General features: G+C 40.3%; 1 protein-coding gene across 1 annotated transcript in view; it reads left to right on the top strand.

Moving 5' to 3' along the window:
* The window catches only part of LOC134000169 (protein shisa-8), an 85,856-nt gene extending 74,964 nt beyond the window's left edge, over positions 1-10,892 (top strand). Inside the window, exons 3-4 of the mRNA XM_062439505.1 lie at positions 392-508; positions 10,354-10,892. Of these exons, the coding sequence (XP_062295489.1) occupies positions 392-508; positions 10,354-10,892 (656 nt within the window). The remainder of the gene's footprint in view (positions 1-391; positions 509-10,353) is intronic.
* Positions 10,893-21,835: the final 10,943 nt, after the last annotated feature.

Below are 21,835 nucleotides of genomic sequence, written 5' to 3'. Positions count from 1 at the left end.
CAGATGCGCAAATGGTTATCGAGCCTCAGCTAATCGTTATCTTTCATTCTCCCCACAAGAGCTTAACGACTATAGCATCTTACCTCACATTCTGGATACAGTGTACAAAAATTGTGTTTAAAAGAGCAGTCTCCGAAAATGTATTCATGAAAAAAACATATATGCCATCTTAAGTCAGAGTCAGTACTAAAAGGCTATAATGTACCAGAGTTACAGAAGACTTACTGGTTCTCCTTTAATGGTGTAATGTTGTTATTCCCTCTTGAGAATATTCTCATAACATTGGTTGATGGAAACAAAGACTGATTTGCATTTTCTTTGGCTGACTTTTCAGAAAAGAGTTTAATGTTTGTGTAAAGGCAGAACTTCTCGCTCTCTCTTTTTCTCTTAGATCATAACCATCTGAACAACGCAGCCTTGTCTCCCTTGGGTCCGGCCATGGCCTTGTCTCACCCTCATAACAACCTGGGAATTGGCTTCAATAAGTACACTTCGCTCAAGGCCGTGGGTGAGTATTACATACACACACATTCTGACTACATGGAGACATGTGGTAGGCATGTTTAAATATTTATACACACATACTATACAGAGTAAACCATTTCTAAATGCTGCGTGCTGAGAGAAACAAAGCTAATGGATGAAACTACTGAGGTGGATGTAGCAAAACCAACAAGTCCTCCAAATTAAATGAACATTTGTTCCATGTAGGGCTGTGATGATAACGAAATTAAGTTCATTGCCGTCATGAACACATTTTCTAAAAAAAAGTCAACCGTGGCTGTCATACATTAGTCTAATGTGCTTGCGCATATACTGTGTGATACGTATGAGATAGGTCAAGAAGCTGCTGAATGATGCGCGAGGAAGCAGAAGCACAGCAAGCAAGTTGGCATCTAAGCTAGGCTACAGGCTAACCCCAGTCGAACAGCTCTCTTCTCAATGTTCCTTACCAATGTCGGCTCCATCGACAATAAACTAGACTACCCAAGTACCAACTACCCCACCTTCTGACCAAATGACAAACTGCTATGCCCCCATCTTCACTGAGAAGTGGCTGCAGGACAGTATCCCTGACTCCGCTGCTCCGCCGCTAGCCAGCCTAAATACCGCCAAACAGGATTGTTTCATTGTCTGGTAAGACTGGTCTATAAATGCAGAGGGGGTCGGTGAACCCTCGAAAACACAGTGGTACTGTTTTAAAATAATGATGTTTTATGGTGCGACAACGCTGTGGTTAAGGCTTGGTGAGGTTTAGACACAAAAAACACTTGGTTAGGGAAAGATCATAGCTTGGATTAAAACTTTTTCAATGCCTTGAAACAAGATTTCTATTTCCTTAAAGTTACAGTTAAAAAAAAAAAAAAAGTCCCAACTCATGTCTGAAAACATGACACTCGTGGTTGTAAATGAACAGCAGTCCTCAAGCTATGTCCAGAGTCCACTTCTTGCCATCTAACTAACACTAAGTATCTACTCAACCTGCCACATCCCAATAAGGAAGTCACCTTATATTGATGTCGTCACTTTCCTGGTTCACAATTACAAGGACTGCAAACGGCGTCTTTCACTCAACCATAGCTAGCAGTCATTTTTGGCGACTGAATTTATGACTGTTGTTTCTCTTGGGTGGACAGTTTTGACAAAACAGATCCGGAGCACATGGCTTACTATACAGAGTTCAGTGAGGCCAAATATTATACAATATAAACAAACCTCGATCCATAAGGAGGATGATGAAAAACACTAAATGTCCTCATGCTGATGCACTCACTGGGCGGGAGAGTGGTTATGGAAGAGCAACCACCCATTAAGATAATGGATTTTTTTATGAGTCTGACTCTCATTCAGCCATGTTGAATCATGCTTCATGTTGGAATGTTGTGGCTGATTTCTAATCTCCCAGTCATCCATATAATGACATTGCTGCCATGATGTAAATAATAAGGCCAAGTTATGCCGTTCACAAGGAATAAGCATCTCTTTCAGTAATCTCCCGCCTGCAAATAAATAAGTATGCTCTACCAGTGGACGCATTAATGGGTCAAATATTTGAAAACTTACTGCAGCTGTTTTTATAATACTACAGTTACCCTCTTTTGTAAATTTCTCTGCCTCTAAGGCTCTTTGGCAGAGTGCGACACTATTGTAGTATCAGTACATTTCACAGTCAGGGGTGTAATCAAACTGTGAATGTGTATCTAATGTTACCCAATATGAGATGGTGAGTAGTATTGAAAAATGGAAGGACCCTATTTTTTTTTCAGTGAGAGGGTAGATACCAACACTGAAAGCACATTTACTGTGCCTTTTTGCACAAAATAAAGTATGATACTAAATATGAGACCCTGAAAAATGACACAATAGGTCGTAATGCCATCTAAGCATCTGTAGCATATCCATATTAGTTATGACCTCCATTCACCCTGGGAGGAAAACTATTAGACTATCCACTATTAGACTATAACCTAATAGTGGACTTTGCCACAGGACACCGCTGTTCATTTCCCTTCTTTTTTTTTTTTAACTGTAACTACCATTATTCCCCAACCTTAACTCTGTGGTTATTATTGTAACCATGACGATGAAGGTCACCTACCTTTAAGTAGTCACTTTAACCCTTACCCCATGTTTCTATAACCTTAAGTAAGTGCTCATTTTAACACATGATCTTTCCCTGAAGGTAACCAAGTGGCTTTTGTGCCTAAATCTAACCACAGCATGGTCATATATTAAACATAAATATATTATTAATAGTGATTTGTAACAGTTTGGGAAAGCACAGACAAATGATGTTGTCCTGCCGATTATTGCTGATAGGGGTGACTTATTAAAAAACGCTCCCATGTATCATTCTGGAGTGTGTATTCTGTTGTTTAATTTTGACTTTTTGCAAAACATACTGTGTGTTAATTATAAAGGCTGTGAGGAAGAGACTAAAGTGGTACTTTTCAGTTAATCATACTTTTTGGTGGTGACAATTTAACCCAGCCTATGTCACAACTACATGGTAAGCTTTATTAAAAGACTTCATTAGAATCACAAGCTGCTGTTATCAGTCAAATTGAATTGCACAAGCTGTCCGGATGTTAATATATTTGAGTTCGGTGTTATTGTAACTAGGTCAATGATCTGTGTGATAGTACTCCCCAAATTCATCATGATTCATCATATTTATGAATTGTGAGTCTTTCTATTAGCAATATACAGATGTGAGAAAAACTAAAGTGAAACCCTAACCACCTTACCAACACACTTTGTGTTATTTTTTCCTTGGATTTAGAATCATAAATAACCCCCCTTGTATAACACAAATAACCTGGTGTTACATTAATGGTGCATTAGCTTTATGGAACTGAGGGAAGTCCTGTATTGAATGAAGCATACATTAGGATCCTTGTTGCCTCACAACCATCATAAAAACACTGTCCGCTGTTTGTTATGGACCAGTTAGTCATCTGTCTAAAGCTCAGCCACAAAAGCTGACAGTTATTGACAGCTTGCCTTCCTGTAAATAGTATTTGTGAGACAGCTGTGGAAAAAGGTGATGGCATAAATTTGCTGCTGCTGATGACGTAACTCATACAGGAATGGTAACTCAACTGGTTCACAAAAGGATAAAAGAAGAAGAAGCTATCAAACATGGACACAAATCACCAAACAAGCACACACACACACACACACACACACACACACACAAACAAACACAACTAGTTAAGCATCAGTGCTGGGTGAGTGACAGTAGTCTGGTGAGCATTAGGGTGAAGCAACTAGTTCAGGCCTCAAGCTTGCCCTCTAGCCTCTGTCTCTCTCTCCAACACACACACTCACACACACACGCACACACACTCACACACACACACACACTCACACACACACACTCACACACACACACACACTGAGAAAAAACCTCACACACATAGACATCATACTGCTTCCTAATGCGCAGGCGCACATTAAAGGACCCAAGCATGAACACACACATATATACCATCTATTATCTGATCACTGCAGACAGATAAGGACATTGTGACACTGATGAGGAATGACAGTTTGACACATGTACAGCACATGTACTGTTCATTTACACAAAGAGCATGCAAAGAGAGGAAGGATTGCCCATCATAGCTGAAGAGTGCTGGACACACAAACTACACAGCATGACATATGCACAGTTTTGAAGGGTAAAGTTGTGCTGTCTAAAAATGTTTAAATGGAAATATTTTCTTTTTGAATAAGAACAAATCAGGGAGGGAAATATTGGAAATCATGCACTCCAGATTATAGAATAGAATAGAATAGAATAGAAGTTGAGACAGTCAGGAGAGAAAAAGGTGAGACAAAACCAGTAAGGAAACAGAGGTAGAAGAAGAGCAGGGAAGAGATAATCTCATCTCATTGTTCTGCTCAATCAGTGAGAAACAAAGGCTGACTGCAGCAGCAGCAACGTCCCAACCACTCCACATTGAGCATCAGTCACATTTCTCTGAAAAATAGTTCAAAACAAATCCCTCACACAGTGAGGTGTGATGCTTCTTCCTTCCTCTCTACGTTTTCAGTTCTGTCACCATTTGATGGCACAGAGATGATGAACTGCTGCTCTTTTGCACCCTTCTGTTTTGTATCTGCTCTATTTTTTTCTCTCTTCTTCTATCTGTAACAAACACACACACAGTTCTGTTCAGTTCAGTATTACTGGTATATTATGCCTTGTTTGCCGTCAGGGACTCTGGTCCTCTGGCAAAGCGGGTCCACATGCTTTTACAGTAATGATGCACCTAACAGCCAACAGAGCATTTGTTCAAGACACACACACACACACTCACAGCATTGTGCACACAGATTCTCTCTAGACTTCCTCTCGCTCTTTCTCTGTGTCTCTTTCTTGTGCTCACTATCTTTCTATCTTGTTTCATAATATGAGCGGATGGACTTGAAATATTATTCAAATGAAAAAAACAATGACATTGCCATGTGTATTTTAAGTGTATTATCATGCATACTAACCATATTTAACAGTAGATATATGCTGCTAATTGTATATTATTTTGACAATATAAACAAAAAATGGCACTGGCCATCAAATATAAAACTTGACCTGGGTCAGTTTCCTCTGATAGCACTTTGACAGCACTCACATAAGCCATGAATGCTGGGAAGATTTACTGTGTTAAAAAAAAGGAATGCATTTTTATTGCTTTATTTAACAGGCACAGTGCAAATTAATAAACATTGCTGTAAAAGAGCCAGAGTGAGCCAAGAGGCTATTTTTCATCTCTGGTCCCTGGACAGCTGTTACAAAGTCACCCTATATAAGATTATAATAATATAAGATTTAAAATGATAAAGTTGTTATGTTTTTCCATTGTTCTCTAACAAAGTATAAATGAAAAGATTGTCCATTTTTCATTTATGACTGCGAGCCAGCACCTCATTAGAATGGGTGTGTGTTTTCCCTCCATTTCCTATAATTTTATACTTCACAATGAAATGAAATTACATTGTGACAGAACATTTGGATTCATTTTTACCTTATTGATTATTTCCCTCCATTCAGTAGGTTTGATGTTTGATTTAAGTATGAGCAGGACAAAATTATATTTCAATTCATTTTCAACACCTCGGCTCTGCCTCTTTAAGAAACTGGCTACATAATATGCACTCAGAAAGATAGGAACATAAATGCAACCCAATCATCTTTTCACACATGCTTATCAGTTCTCTGGCTGGGCAATAAACAAGCCACCGGGGTCCAGAGATCCTGGCTGTGCGGACAAAGTCATGGCTAGGACGCACAACTGTTTGGATACGATAGCTGACCATTTGCCAGGTGACACAGCATGTATCTAGACCAAGCTGCTTTGAAATCCTTGTAAACACATCAGGACTTAATGCAATAGTGGCAATATGGAGAAAAGGAAGCACACAAGGAAACAAAAGGATAGAAAAAAGGTGAAAAGAGGTCAAGGAACTCTGTGACACCAAACCTGTGCCAGGTGTAGCGGCAGGACTCTGGCACGAACAGCTCTGATATATGTATCTTAATTAAAGTACTGAAAGCAGATCAGGTGGACTGGCATGGAGAAAATAAAGAAACAAAAGGTTAAAGAGTGAGGACGAGAGAGGACAGAGGCAGAATGAAGAAGCAGGACGATAAGCTAAAGTCATAAAGTGATAAAGAAAAACTGTTATTAAACTAAATGAATATTATTAAACTATAAATAAACTAGCTAATAAAATGCTCATATACAGGAAAGAGAAAAGACAACATAAGACAGAAGGTGGAGGGTGTGATAGACAGTTTGCCAGGACACCAAAGACTCCAAATTGTGGGCCAAGACTGCCTGAAGTTTTTAATTAAACTATAACACACCAATATCCGGAGTATTAACGGAGATACTGCAGAAAGATCTGTATTTTGTTCATGTACAGTCACCTGAGACAACATTTCTATAAATGTTAGAATACAAATGTTAACAAGAGATTTTTAGATTTAGATGAAATTGAACACTTGCTTGTTTTTTTGGACTGCCAAAAAAAAAAAAAAAAGTGCACAATGGCACATTTTTGGCTTATATAATAATAATAATAATAAAAAACTTCTGGACTCACTACAAGATTAAATAACTAGAAAGATATTTTTTTCGTACCCGCCTCAAGTCAGGTAATGTGTGGAAAAAAGTTTTGGTAGATTTTAGGATTCATAAGAGGAATTGGAGCGATCTGATGATTCCCATAAAGGTGCTTTGAAGATGAAGGAACTCCTGTGGTTGAAAGCTTTTTTTTTGCTTGTTTGTTTGTTTGGTTTTTCACTTCAGGGTCCCAGGGTTCCTTTACACGCTGTGATGAATGCATTACCTGTGGAGACTAATGAGGAACAGCTTAGTGATGTGGTTGTTGAATTTCTTTGGTGCTGTAGACTGTATTAAGTCTTCCTCCTAGGATTTTAGGAAGCGGACACCTACACGTTTAAAAAAAAAAGAAAAAAAAGAAAAGTAAGGTGTGTTTGTTGACAGGGTTGCATAATGGGATGTCCTTTAAACTCCTTAAACTCTGCTGGATCGCCTTGTAGTTCCATCATTAAATTATATGTATTGCCCACAACCCAAAAAACACCATTTTAAAAATTGCAACAGAGACCCTAAAGTTTACTAAAACACCAAATGTGTCAGTCTGAATTACATGCAAATGCACATTAGGTGATTCTAAAGACATCCAGATTTCCCAGATATTTCTGTTAGATTTAGTGCTGCAGCTATAGTGATGTGGCATCTGCAATAAATATTTCATTCAGTATGAGACATATAGCTGCAATGAAATGTTGAACAAGAAGTTGCAAACCACACAGTGTAGAAAAGAGGGAAATTAAGGGGAAAATCAAAGAGTTTAAGGATGATAATCACATTCACAACTTAGTAAGTTAGTGGGGGGGGGGGGATCACTTTTACGGTTCATAAAGTGCATGTGCTGCTGAGTAGGCTCTCCTAAAATACCGACTCAAACATAATTAAATGTCATTAAAAATAGACTAAATAGAATACAGTATGTTGCCAAACTCTGAAATCCTTTAGAGGGCCAAACTTATGCAGTTATAATGCAGTGGCCCAGATTAGGCCCAAAGGCCTTGCTGTAGGCTGCTGCTGGATAAAGACGTTGTTAAAGAGCAGAAAATAGCTGAAATACAGAAGGAAAGAGCAAGCAGATGGAGAGTCTGTCAAATAAAGAGGAAGGCACATAATACTGTCACAGAGGACCTCGTTGTCAGGTGCTCCTGCTTGGCAACATTTGTGGAAACACTCGGAGAGACAGCAGCAGCAGTTGTTGTTGAAAGGAAGGATGTGTTTAATTCATTGTTTCAATGCCGTCCCAGATTTTCCTGCCATGTCCAGAGATTTAAACCTACCTTCCCTCAGTAGTTTCAGATACAGTGCATTACACAAAAAGGGGTATTCTGTCCAAAATCTGATATTCTGTCTATAAATAACAATATTTGAGAAACCTGATGAATTAGGAATACATTTTTGCTTTATTTCTCTCCATATTAAACAGAATTTTTGATAAATATGCTAATTTCTTACACAGAAAGAGGAGTTAGAAAGCAACAGGAGAGCATGTTCTTAAAACCCAGAGCTTTACAGCACTCTGCATATTAAACTTACAACCTGTCAGTCTATGTCAAGCAATCGTCAAACATCAATATGACGAACAGGCAGCTGGTAAAAGCACTCTGCTGCCAAAACCATATGATACACTCTTACCGCACAAACGCATACGTATCAAGAGGCTTATTCCCTTTTCATTGAGCGAAGAATGTATGTAAATGTGTTCTTTGTTGCACAATGCCTGACATAAATACAGTTGCAAATGTGTAAACATATGAAGCCACAAAGTGCGCACACTACCATATGCGCACACACATGCAGATACAGGCACACTAACTGCACACTAATCCTCCACACGTTCCTATCTTGCAGAATTTTAATGAAAGCATTACCATTCCTCTATTCATTCTCTTCATTCCTAGTCAAAATAATGTGTCACTTCATTGCTTTCTAAAAAAAAAAAACCCTCCTAAATCTCGGTCATTTGAGTTATTAAAGCGATTTATTTAATTATTATTTCTCAGTTTTTCTCCTTTATCCTTTTCCACAAGTCTGCAGGATGCATTGACTGAAGGGTTAATTACTTTTTGTCTCACATAAGTGCCTCTGAGTTTAAGGAATTTAACTGGTGCCACGTAAATTCATGGGGTAAAAGAAATATTTCAGATTTGGTGGAGAAAACATAATTTATATTTGTAGGTACAAGACATTTATTTCACTATCTGTGGAGGTTTTGGCAATAATTTACCTAATTATTGTCCAGCTTTCATTAAATTGGTGGCACTATGTGGGGTTCTGAATAGTTTCTGAGCCCAGAAGAAGATCTGAATCTTTTTCCTGGCTTTGGTGGCAAAATATTTAACATGTGTCATCAGTAGTAAGATACAGTAGATATGTTAATAAAGGGTAAAAGATAAGATTAGGCTGCTTTTTAGTGTTATGAGGCAAAAGAACCAGTTGGCATTACCAGTTGGTTTAAATGGCTTTGGTGGATAGTTGCACTATTTGTGAAAAGCAGGATAAATCGTGGGATCTGCTTGGAGCAATTTACTGAGGGCAATGAATTGATTACTGATAACTTTCTCTCCTTCCTGTTCAACTGCTGTTGAAGTGCCCCGCAGAAACACAATGGACCCACATTTGAGGGGTTCAATAAGCTATTACAAAACTGTGATATGGGGCAGTTTCCTGACATGTGTGAATGCGTTTTTTAAAATACAAAAAAAGTGTTCTCAGTCATTCTGGCTGATGTAAATTATTAGAAATAAATCAATACAAGTAAAGTCATTTGCAGTGGCAGTCTGTTTTCATTCAGCTAATGTATGACTCTATGGCTTTATGTTATACAGCAGAATCTAGTGGTACAAATATACAGCATTTATATTTCAAAATTCCCTTCAAAGCTTCTCTCTGTCACACATACACCCACACAAACACTTACGCATGCAATTTATTGACATTTATTACCACAGATTAAACTCAGCTGCTCGTGCATCTTCTGACCAGACTATTGACATAATCCCATTATTATGTGCCTGTTTGGAATGCAAATAATGATAAGATCAGACGCACAAACAGATGACAGTGTCATAAATACACAGTATACAGGCTGACACCAGCTGTTTCTTATTTTGCTGAGAGGTAAACAGACGTAAAGACGTTTCCAAGTCTACGATGGAATTTGGGGTTTTTTCATACTCTTATTTTTCTTCAGGAAAAAAAAAAGACCTGTAAAACGGGGCTAAGCAAACAAGGTTGTTAGTGTCTTTAGGGCAGAGTGTGTATATGAGAAGGGGGGGGGGGGGTGCAGTGATGTTGACCGAACAGCAGAGTCAAGTTCCACTCAGGGAGTTCGCGCTAATCTGACTCTACATGCTGAACCCGTTCTATTTTTATTCCCTACAAATCTCACGTTTTGCCCAACGTTCACTCAATGCTTTCCCCCCATATTCTGTTTGGCTGTTTTCACTGTGGTGCTGTTGATATTTTTAACTGCGTGGTCAGGGCACACATAGTTCAGAGCTCAATTAAATGAATATAGTGCACACACACAAACACACACAGCAGGTTTTCTTCCTCTTTGCCTTGAATTTTGCCCTCATTAACAGTTTTCATATGTAAACCTGCTATTTTGCACTGAATAATAATAATTATTATATTCAAATACACCACTGGTTACTTTTATCACAAAATGTCTTAACTCTCCAGGGTTATTTAACCATGTCTCTGCTCTGTTTCTCCCATCATGCAGACACTGCTGCAAGAGACTACTACAAGAGCTACCCAATGGTAGACTACACACACCGCCAGTCCCCTCCTACTTTCCAGCCAATCAACTTCCACCCCAAGGACAAGCCTTTCCTCCCGCCACCTGACATCCACGTGCCACTCGCCATCACCATCAACGCCTCCCAGATCCCCAAGCCCAAGATCTCCAAAACCAACACCCACCCGCTCACCTCCAGCTCAGCCTTCAAGGTATGGGACCCCAGTAAGAGCCACACCCAGCACCCCGTGGCCACCCACATGGTCCTCCAAGGTCCGCAGCACCACACCATGCCGCAACAGCAGCAGCATCAGCAGCAGCATCAGCAGCAGCATCAGCAGCAGCATCACCAGACACTTCACCAGCAGAACAGCCGGCGCCAGGCCTACTCCAACAAGAGGCAGTTCAGCATCGAGACACTACCGGAGCTCTTCTCCCAGCCGCTGGGCTACGGCCACTCGCCGCACGTGCACCCCAAGCACAAGGGACTGCCCACTAACAGCAAGACAGAAGTCACTGTCTGAACATGGGAATGAATGGACAGAAGAGCCAGAGAGCAGCGGAGATGTATCTTTTATATCGACAGCCGTAATGGCAAGAAGGAGCGAGCAAATATCGTGTATGATCTGAATTTTTTAACAGCATTTTCCTCATCATTGTTGACAGCAGTACGCATAACGCCAGTGATACTCGTGTACTTTTAAGACCACTGGATCTAAACAGCAACAGCAGATAAACCGTGAAGGTGAAGGTGGAGGATTGACAGGTGTTTGGCTGCGACTCTTTGAACCCGGCGGCTCTCCTAAATAATTGAGTGGCCTCTCAGTGTGTTGGCACAGACCTCTCCTCATTCTCCTCTCACCTCAATGACACTCTGTGCTGCTCTGTAGCGCCACTCCACTACACACAAATGTTCCAACCTCACACACATACACCATTTTAACCCACAAACACCATCCTGCACACACACACACACACACTCCAGCCCCAACGCTCGCTATACCAAATTTTTTTCCGAAGCTGCTTGAGAGGTTGGTTGGGCAGTGTTTCCCCAAAGCTTCCCATCAGCAGAGACAATGCCATTGTGTTGTCAGTTCCCATTGCCCTCCAGCCCTCCGGAGAGTGAGATATCAGCCTGGCAATTCATACCAGAGAGGAGGGCAGGGGGGTTATTCATCTCATTCCAGGGGCAAATGAGATGAGAAGGATCTGAACCATGTACACATATACACACACACACACACACACACACACACACACACACACACACACACACACACACACACACACACACACACACACACACACACACACACACACACACACACACACACACACACACACACACACACACACACACACACACACACACACACACACACACACACACACACACACACACACACACACACACACACACACACACACACACACACACACACTCACTCACTCACTCACTCACTACACACTTGTCAAAAACTACAGAAGGTTCCCAGCAATGTCAGAGACCATAGGCAGCTCCCCACTGACACACAAACAGTCACACACTCTCGTCTCACTACACACACACACACACTGATCCTCAGAAACTGGGGGAAATGATGAAATAAGCAAGCTCTCCTGTTGGTATTTGTGGCGGTTTATTGAGCTGCTAATTTCAGTCCCAGTCTCATGTGTTGCTGTGGATGTGTTACTTTGGCTAGAGAAAAAAAGGCTCCCTGTATCCAGGAAGGTCATTACAAAGTCATTGCACTCGCTTTTCCTCTCTGCTCCACACTGGGTTTGTGTCAGAGAAATGGAAGCCAACACAGGCGACGTATGATCTTGAATTTAAATCATGTATAGCCCCCGAGGTGTACTTAATTGCATTTGAGCAGCAGATCCATAAGTTTGCAAGGAAATGATTTCATAATCAAACTCTAATCGAAGAGAAAGCAGTGATGCATACATCAACACTTTTTCCCCATATGGCTAGTCCTAAAGACCGCGGCAGAGCAGTTATATGCATGTGCTTACTGTCGCAATGCTAACCTAATGTGAGAGGCTGAAACCACTTATCACGGCACTGCAATTTACTTCACTCCCTGTTAATGAAATGTGCTAACATCTAGTTTCTTTTGGCATGCAAATTGTCCATAAGTTTTAATATTGGCAGAAAAGAACAGTTATTGATGATTTCAGCTAACAAATGTAATATCGTTTTCATCCTTCAAAAACCCTTACTGTAACTCCGCACCGCATATTCTCACATCCACTTTCACCGCAGAGAACGGTCCAACAGACAGTCTGGCTCACTGATTGAATTCACCTTCATTTGTTATCATGAGGACACCAGTTATGCCGCAGTGCATATGCCTGGCACATGCTACAGTACATCAGACAGGTGGTGGAACCTAATCAAACCGCAGCGTTTACCAGTCACACACTATTTAGCACTTTTTTGGCTCCCTCGCTCTCTCATTCTCTTTCTATTCCCTTGCAGCCTCCCTAACAGACTGTCTTCATTCCCTACCACCCCCTCCTCACCCACCCCAACCTCCCTCTGTGCATTCATGTCGACGGAGGGTTGAGCGATGGGTACCAAGCACTTGTTTGGTGTTTGGTACCCAGTGCTCCAAGCGGTTGTAAACCGTGGTATTCTCAGTGGGTCCTCTTTGCATGTGTGTGGGTGTGTGTGTGTATGGGGAGAAAACTATAATTAATGACAGAGCTCAGCAAGGCAGGCTCCAGATTTACTCCCTGATACATGACACACTCAAGCACATGCAAGCACATGGGCAAACTCTTCACTTTTGGTGACATTACATAGACTTACATTAATTTCCTGGAGACTTACCCTGACTTTAACTTTACCCACTGACCCAAAAATCATGTTTTTTCCCAATTGGTTATACAGCTTCTGTCCCCAGTTGGCGAAGCCATCCCTAATTAACTGATCTTATGCCTGAACTGTGTCCCTGAAAGTAGGCTAATGCCGGGATCTACACAATATTTTTTTCTTTCACAATGGTCACCACGTGGAATTAAGCAATCATAGTGCTATTAATGCTTGCCATGTTTTAAGCAGGAGACTAGCATTGTACACTTAAATGAAGATACAATGATATGTTTTAATTTTAGGTTTCACAATCACTACAACTGAAATGCTTTTTGGGGCACATATGTAAACATCAAACATTAAAAAGTCAAAGCTCCAGTGGCTGTTGGATGGCGAGGAGAGCAGTGGCTCATCACCGCCTCCTCCACAGACGGATTCAGGCAGGAAAACCTGCCGTCAGTCATCAGTGACCGTTAACCGAAATCAAGAAAATGGTCACTGATGACTAATGGCAGGTTTTCCCTTTTTAGTCAGCCTGTGGAGGAGACGGAAATGAGCCGCTGCTCTCCCTACTGTTAATACGGCTCAACTCAGCCAGACAACCACTAGAGCACAGCGTTGACTCTGTTTTGGTGTTTGCATATGTGCATCAGAGAGTATTCTGTGATCATATTGGTCAATGTCAAGTAACACGTCGTAGGAGATGTCAAACTAGACAGGACGATATAAACAAGTCTGACATGTTAGACTTTTCATCCGGGCGTTGTAGGGTGTCCCAGATGCCTCACAACTGTTCTTTGATTATGTCAGACTACAAGACCCGTTTGTCATTCTTGACGTAATAATCATAATTGAGCCCAAAGCTGGTAATTTGTTGGCAACAACAAAATCATGTCAAAATCAGGCTGGATTCATATAGTCTAATCCTAGCATAAGTCAGACCCACACACACACACACACAACGAAGCAAACACAAACTAGGATCCACAAACACAGACTGGGACATAAATGAGCACACGCTTTTGCAATATATTATTCACATCTGTAGTTGGCGGTGGCAATCTGCTATCTTCAGAATGAAGCGAGTGGATTTTTATGTAAAACAGATTTTAATTTTTGAATTCATTGATTTTTTCTTGCAAGTTGAAATTTGCCCAATTTGCATCTCAAATTTTACAGAGCTGTGAATGTAAACAAGCAAACAAAGTGAGCAAGAGAGTAAAACTTTAACGAGAGAATAAATTAGCAATATAATGCATGTTTGTAATGCTGCAATGGCTTCCTCCACTTTACCTCTCCAAGATGTGAAAAACCTCTTAGGCAAGCTGTTGGAGTGGTGCTCCGAGCTGCTGGCATGCTTTTGTAATAAGGGATCAGCCTGAGAATGGGGATCATGAATACAAAAGCATTAATGGGATATGCATGGTGTGAATATGCATCAAACACATCTGCGCTTATGCTCTTGCCAGCAATGCACAGCATGTAATGCACCATGTTGCAGGTTTGTTCTCCATGGCTTCCCCTGTCTCTGTCTGACTTTGATTCCCATGAGGCGCCACACTTTTAGTGGGTCACTTCATATGAAATGCGAAAAGCTTTTCGGCCTTTAAAAGCCCGACCAAAATATTCTGTGGGGTCTGTCCTTAATCACTCGGATTGCATTAGAAGCTGAGAACAAACGAAGAATGACAGCGAGTAAACAAGCAATATGTGTCAGTAAAGCAATAAGCACCCCACCATCCTCACCCTATCTTTATCTCTTTGTCTGTCTGTCCATCCCGAGCCCTTTGGAGTCTTCAGAGTTTAGGGGGCGGGTGGTAATGAGGGTGCAGGCGTTAAAACTGAGGGGAGATTTGAGTAGAAGACTCAACTCTGCAGAGGGCTTTGGAGAAGATGAAGGAGATGAGACAGAGAAGAGACATGGGGTTTCCATGGACACTGCTGATAATGACGATGGTTGGTTCTCAATCTGACATGTCTGGATCGTCAAAAACATTACGGCTATCTCTCTGATGTACTCAAACAACCGTCTTTCAAAAATATTCTGTGGCTGTAGCTGCAAGGGGAAGCTGGTCTGTACTTGCACAATTTCAGCATCTTACACAAGTTTTTATCAATTTATTGTTGTGGTCGGGTCTTAAAGGATTATTTCATACTCCAACAACACTGGCTGACCTCTGGGCTTGTAATGCTAGAAAGGGTAAACCTGGAGGTTTAACACAACAGCAACACTGGTTCCAGAATTCACAATTAAGGAGCCGACAGTAAGCCCTTCAGGACAAACAGAGCCTGAGGACAAGCTATCAGCAAAGTTAAAGAAACATCTTTTCAACTTTCCTCAAATATGTTGGTTGATATGGCTCACAACGATTGGCTGGCAGAGTTTGAATGGGCACAGTGAATGACTGATTCTTTTGAATATCCTCTTGCTCTTTTGGAGAATCGCATCGGAGGTGCCACAATCACAAAAATGCTGATGTACTTGTGAGCAGTGATACATTTCAGTGTAAATTTCCCTGTGGTCAGACATCCTGGATCTACATAGGAAGTACTGCAGGATTTTTTTTTCTTCAGTGCTGGATGGACTTCTATGAATCCCTTCAGGCAAAGGATTGCCTGATAAAAACAGAGTATTGCCTCTGTCGTGGACAATGTAAATACTTGAACACACGCACAAACATACACGCACATACACACCAAACAAGACACGGGAGCCACAGAGGTGTAACACTAATTATATCTTCCATACACTGTCCACAACTTTGTGGTACAAAACAGGACCAAAAGCCTTGAATCAGAGGAAACTGAGTACACCTAACTGATGTTCAGACATCCAAAACAGTGAGAATGCTGAGACTGTTTTGGATCATCAGCTTAGAGTGCATTTACTCAATCTCTCCTGATTAATGACAGACTATGGCATCACTTGCTCGTCTCAGAGCTAATTGACTGTTGTTTGTAAAACTTCCTCCCTATAAAAGGAACAATGCAAGTATTCTACCGCAGGTTATCTGAATGCAACCTGGTAGACATACTTGGGCTCCATGATCCCTAGCAATATATAGATTATGGTGTATGGTTCTTTGTTTTCTGTCAGTTTGTTTTTTTGTACTGTGTTTTTTTCAAGGATTGAGCTCCTGTCAAAAACAACAAAAAAAGTTCATTTGACCAACGGAAAGTTGAAAGTGCTTCCAGATTTTAGACTCCATGCTGTGCACTTTTCAGCCCCCAAACCGACCCCCAACCTGGTCCCACCCTCCCACCCCCAACTCACCCTCCCTTACCTCCAGATGATGTCATATGTTTAAAGCTTGTGATCTTTTGAGTTACATTGTATGGTATACATACACTCATGTGATTAATGTGAAAAGATATTGCATCGTATCCAAGTGCTTTGCCAACACATTAGCGGAAAGATGAAAGGAAGATTCTTGTACAGCTTTTGCATCAGAAAAAAAAAAACAAAAGGGAAAAAAAAAAAGAAAAAAAATCATGCGTTGTTTCATGATAATTTGTAATAGGCAGCAATAGGCTGCCTTGGATTGCTATGTATTACTTGTGTATATATGTATGCTGTACCACTTGTCTGCTGTGAAATTTGTTGACTACTCAGCTTATATAAGGGCTTTTTATAGATATTAAAGCAGACTGGGCAATCTGACGTCACTCTCTGTAACTCCTGACCAATTTCTCCAGATTTTTTTTTTTTTTTTTTTTAAGGGATGGAGGAATATGAACAGAATTTTCATGCATACAAAATGCTATATGAATAAACTTTTGACTGACTGACTTACCGACTGAAATGTCTATAGGCACTCAAACGCCGTTGGCCCATGTGTTCTGTTTGAATAAATCTTTCAAGAAATATAACAATCATTTGTTCATTATACCTGTGTGTACTGACTGTTTCTGTTAAGGAGTAGTGTTATGTGAAAAGCTCAAAAGACATTGTACATTTTGTAGTTGCCAAATGTCCAGTTCACAACATTTACTACTATAAATCCTAATTCTTAAGTTGCTGCATCATTTGAATCCCTCATGCATGTGAAGGCAGGCATCACCACTAATAACCAAAAATACTATATAGGGAGTTAATGAAATTATGTAAGTATAGTGAATGATACATTGTATCAAAAACAGGTTTTCAATTTATTATAACTTTAATGGGGGAAAAATGTGTCTCTTTTACAACAGCAGTCACTGGCCTTGTATCATTCTAATATTGGATTTGATGGTGCGTTTAGATTGTCGGTTAAGCAGACATGATGTGACATCATACTGAGACATTTTCAGGACATGTTTAAGTAAGAGTGACAGCAGAAAATATCTAAAAATATCATTAGTAATTCTTCTGTGATGTAAAACCACCGTACATGACGAAATCCATCAAAGAAGAGGCAGAGATGAGAAAGGAAGACTGAACTGACTCTTCATGTTAATCCTTCAGCTGAAATTCAGCTGAAGTTCAGGCTTTCTGGGGTTTGTCAAAATAGATCCTGGGAAATACAACAATTCGCTAATGAATGAAAAAATTGGAATGCTTCATCGCAAAATAACCCCTTAAAGCATTGGCAGATATGAACATTTCCCTTAAAGTTATCACATAAATGAAATGATTGTGACAACAACACCGATGGAGGTGTTAGGAAGGAAACTGCCTCCTCCTACAGCAGCTTTAAAGATCTGCTGTAAGCTTTCATTTGACCCAGTTTTGAGATCTCAAGTTTGATTCCCTGCAGAATAGATTCATCAAGAAAAGAAAGTCACAAAATCTACCAAAAAGATGGATGAAATGTAACAATACATTTAAAGATGTGGCAGAATGGCTGGAGACGGAGAGAAGGGAGCACCAACTTCACAAGATCATGCAAAGAAAACAACACCCACTCTCTTTCTTTCCCTCCTCTTTCTACCTCTTTTCTCTTCTCTCTTTGTCATACACAGCCCGAAGTACGGGACTCTGAAAGAGGCGTGTTGCCGCTTAATTTGTTCTGACATCATCTGGGATTTAACAGGATGTGTTTCCTGTGGGTTGTGAGCTGGCAATGCGTGTTTTAGAGCCCCTAAGTGCGTGATGTCATCCGACAGCACGTAAAACCTTTCACGTTGCCTTGTTTCTTGCGGCTTGTCAAAGAACCAATCCCCTCTGCACACAAACACACACACACACACACACACACAAGAAGTAAACCTCCATGCATTAAGACAACTAAACGGTCAGTTTAATCAAGTAGCCAGAAGTAAGACAAACGGGACCAGAGGAGTCAATATAAGACCTTTATCATTTAGGGAAATCATAATGAAGGCCATTGTATTTAACTGATTTACTGTAATTGTTATAGTGCAGTGACATCACCACTGGGTCAATAGACTAATCCAGTTAACAATGTTGAGACAGTCATCTGACTTTTAGTTGGCTGAGTTATTGGTTTTGACATTAATAATATGATCGTCCATTTTTCCTGGAATAAAGACAGACAGCATCATTGTTCCTGACGAAGGGTGAGTAAGAGAACTTGACCTCTAACAGCAACGTGTTGTCCCTATGTTGTACACACAAACATTAGAATGGCTAATGCTGTCCTTTATGCAGATGGCCAAAAGAAATAGAGCAAAATAAGCATATCTAATGTGCAAAAAGTAGTAATGTGTAAAAGATGTGAGTAAAATGGGCACAGATGTTCACACATGAGCACACAGTGCAGCGGAGCACAGAGCAAACGAACAAAACAGTGTCATGTTTGTATTACATCCACACAAACAATGTCAAGCCTTGCAGATCCGCAAACAGGCAGTCGACAAGCAAGCCGAGAGGTACGACAGGATGTATGTCGCTGGCGAACAACACTGCCACATCTAGCCCTATAGAAAGACAAACTGATATGCACTTTTGATTTATTTTTTTTAACTTACTCTTTATGATGATACTGTGCTTTCCTGCAGTTAGTCCCTGAGGCATCAAAGACAAAATCATAACGTTTCTGCATATTTAAATTCAAAGTACTCTTAAAATCACAAAAAGATGAAAGTAGAAGTGAATAAACCTCCTCTATAGCCTCAACACATATGCTATGGTTGGGAAACCCTTACCCATACAAATGAAAGTATTTCAACCCATTAAAAGAGTCGTTAACTTTTAATTTATTTTTGCAAGAGAGAGACAAAATAATGATAGTAATAATATTATAAATAATGGATATGTAGTCCATTATTGAGTAATATTGCTTGAGAATAAATATAAAAAAGAACATTTAGGTGTTCATCAAACCTGCAGCCTAAAGGACAAGATATTGAATTAGTTTTACAAACTGGAAACAGCTGTCCATGGATGCAATGTACTGGATTTGTGTGTGTGTGTGTGTGTGTGTGTGTGTGTGTGTGTGTGTGTGTGTGTGTATGTGTGTGTGTGTGTGTGTGTGTGTGTGTGTGTGTGTGCAGGCAGGGCAGTAGGCAATGGGCATCATCTCCAGCTGTCATAGATGTCACAGTTCATTTATGTGTCTCAAGGGTTTGGACCAAATCCATCACGGAGAGCAAAAAGCCAAATGCCACAAACCATGTCCACAATAATTTTCTCTCTCTCTCTCTTTCTCTTTCTCTCTGACTCCCTCTCTTTCTCGCCCATGGCGAGCATCCTGGGCGTAAGTACCAGTGTATAAATGTTCTTATTCAGGTCAGAGAATACTGGAATATTGCATTACCATTACTTATTCAACCATCCTGCTAATACTAATGCAGGGTCTCTGCATTCTAGCAGCAAAGCAAACAGAGTCAGCAACCTTTTAGCACAGAGAGGAAACAATATTAATGTTATCTAGGAATTTAAAATACAAAAAACTATTCTGCATCCAATCTGTGGTCCTTTTTATGCAGCAGACATTTGACTCATACTACAAAAAGTGTGAGTCCAGTAATGTCATGAAAGTGTGAGAATGAGCCTGCATGAACAATACCAGGACCCTGAAACTGAAGCAGCTAAATGGAATTCAGCCATCGTTATGTCCCTCTGTGACATCTCAAAATGTCTGCTGTGAAAAAGGAGGACAGAGAGGTGAATATTTCAACTTTTATCAGACTATATTAGGAGTGTGTTAAAATATAAAACAATAGATTAGTTTTTTTCATCTATGATTTTTTTAAAAGCAGTCAAATTTATTTAAAACTTCTACAAGCTACTTCAAAAGCAAAGATAGCAAGGTAATTATCTCCAATTCAGTAGTTTGATGGATGGCTTTTAAACTAGAATTATGAACATGATAAATCATTTAATATTGCCACAATTTCATATAAGAATATTTTACAGCTGGCCTAATCTATTTTTTTGCAGTATGCTATCATCAAAGGACTATTATTATACAGTCACCAGCACTTTATTGGAAACACCTGTGCAATATAATGCAATCTAACATAACAGTTCTGCCATTAACTTTTACAAAAAAGTGATTATTCTACTTTATGTTTATCATTGAGATCATAATAGATGGTGGTAATATACTGAAGTGTATCATATTGTAGTGTTCCTAGTATTGTGTCAACTCCATCAATATACATGAGGGGGACAAAATATTAGGAATCTTAGTGAAAACTGGTGTGTGTGCTGTGCATGTAAATTTTACAGGCCATTATAGTGTAGCAGATTGAATTTAACAGTTAGAGTATAAGTAAAGTGACCACATTCTTGAGGTAAAAGAAATCGTACAGGCGCAGACACATGGCTTCTTTCACTGTTGATAGACAGGTAGATCAGATGAAGATAAACTGAGCGAGAGAAGGAGTGAATCAAGACACATTTAGTGCCAAGTGGTACAGTGTGTCCATCCAAAAACTATGCCTCCCAGACGGACACAGCACTGGCATTTTACCAGCACACCTTTGTGCATCCTACCAATGAATGGATTTTAACCGGCACCTGAAAGAACCAGATAAGGCAGAAGCGGCCACACTGAGCTACTCACTGCAGTCGATAATGACAGGATAGAAAAACAAATGAATGAAGGGGGGGGGGGGAATACCAAAAAGCCAGAGGAGGAGGGTGAGAGAGGGGTGGGGAAGAGGGGAGGAAATATCCTCCCCTCTGAAGAATTATTGTCAAAAAGAGAACGATCGCAAGAATGAGACCGTGCTAGATAATAGCAGGAGAAGAAAGGAAGGACAAAAGGAATCGGGGAGAAAAGGGAGATGACATTTCCAGCTGCACAGGGAGAAGGAAGGCGAGAGGCGTACGCTTGATGCAGAACTAACAGAATGTAACATAAGCTGTGGAAAGCCAAAGAGAGCTGGACTGGTAGAGGCAGGAACCAAACCAAAAGGAAAGCTTTACGTCTGCTGCTGCAGGAGAGAGACAGACAACCAGAGTGAGCAGCAGGAGTGTGGAGGTTAATCCAGCTAATGCTGCGGTTGACTGGGGAGTGCACAGCTGGAAAATGGGGCCATGGAGAGCTGAGGAAGTGCCGAACCTGGTAGTTTTGGGGGGTTAAGTGATACAGAGGGCAAATATTCCACTCTAACACTCTAATTATATATTATTACTATTATTATTATTATGATGAGGATTGTTTTTCTTCCTTTCCTACCAATTTGTTTTCCATTTTCCCCTATTTCGTTTGGTCTGTTCCTATATGTGTGGATTTATATCCTGATCTTCACTGT

The sequence above is a fragment of the Scomber scombrus genome, chromosome 18 (assembly GCF_963691925.1).
Source record: "Scomber scombrus chromosome 18, fScoSco1.1, whole genome shotgun sequence".
Classification (NCBI taxonomy): Eukaryota; Metazoa; Chordata; class Actinopteri; order Scombriformes; family Scombridae; genus Scomber; species Scomber scombrus.
The sequence above is the reverse complement of the archived record's forward strand: the minus strand, read 5'-3'. Positions and strand labels throughout refer to the sequence as shown.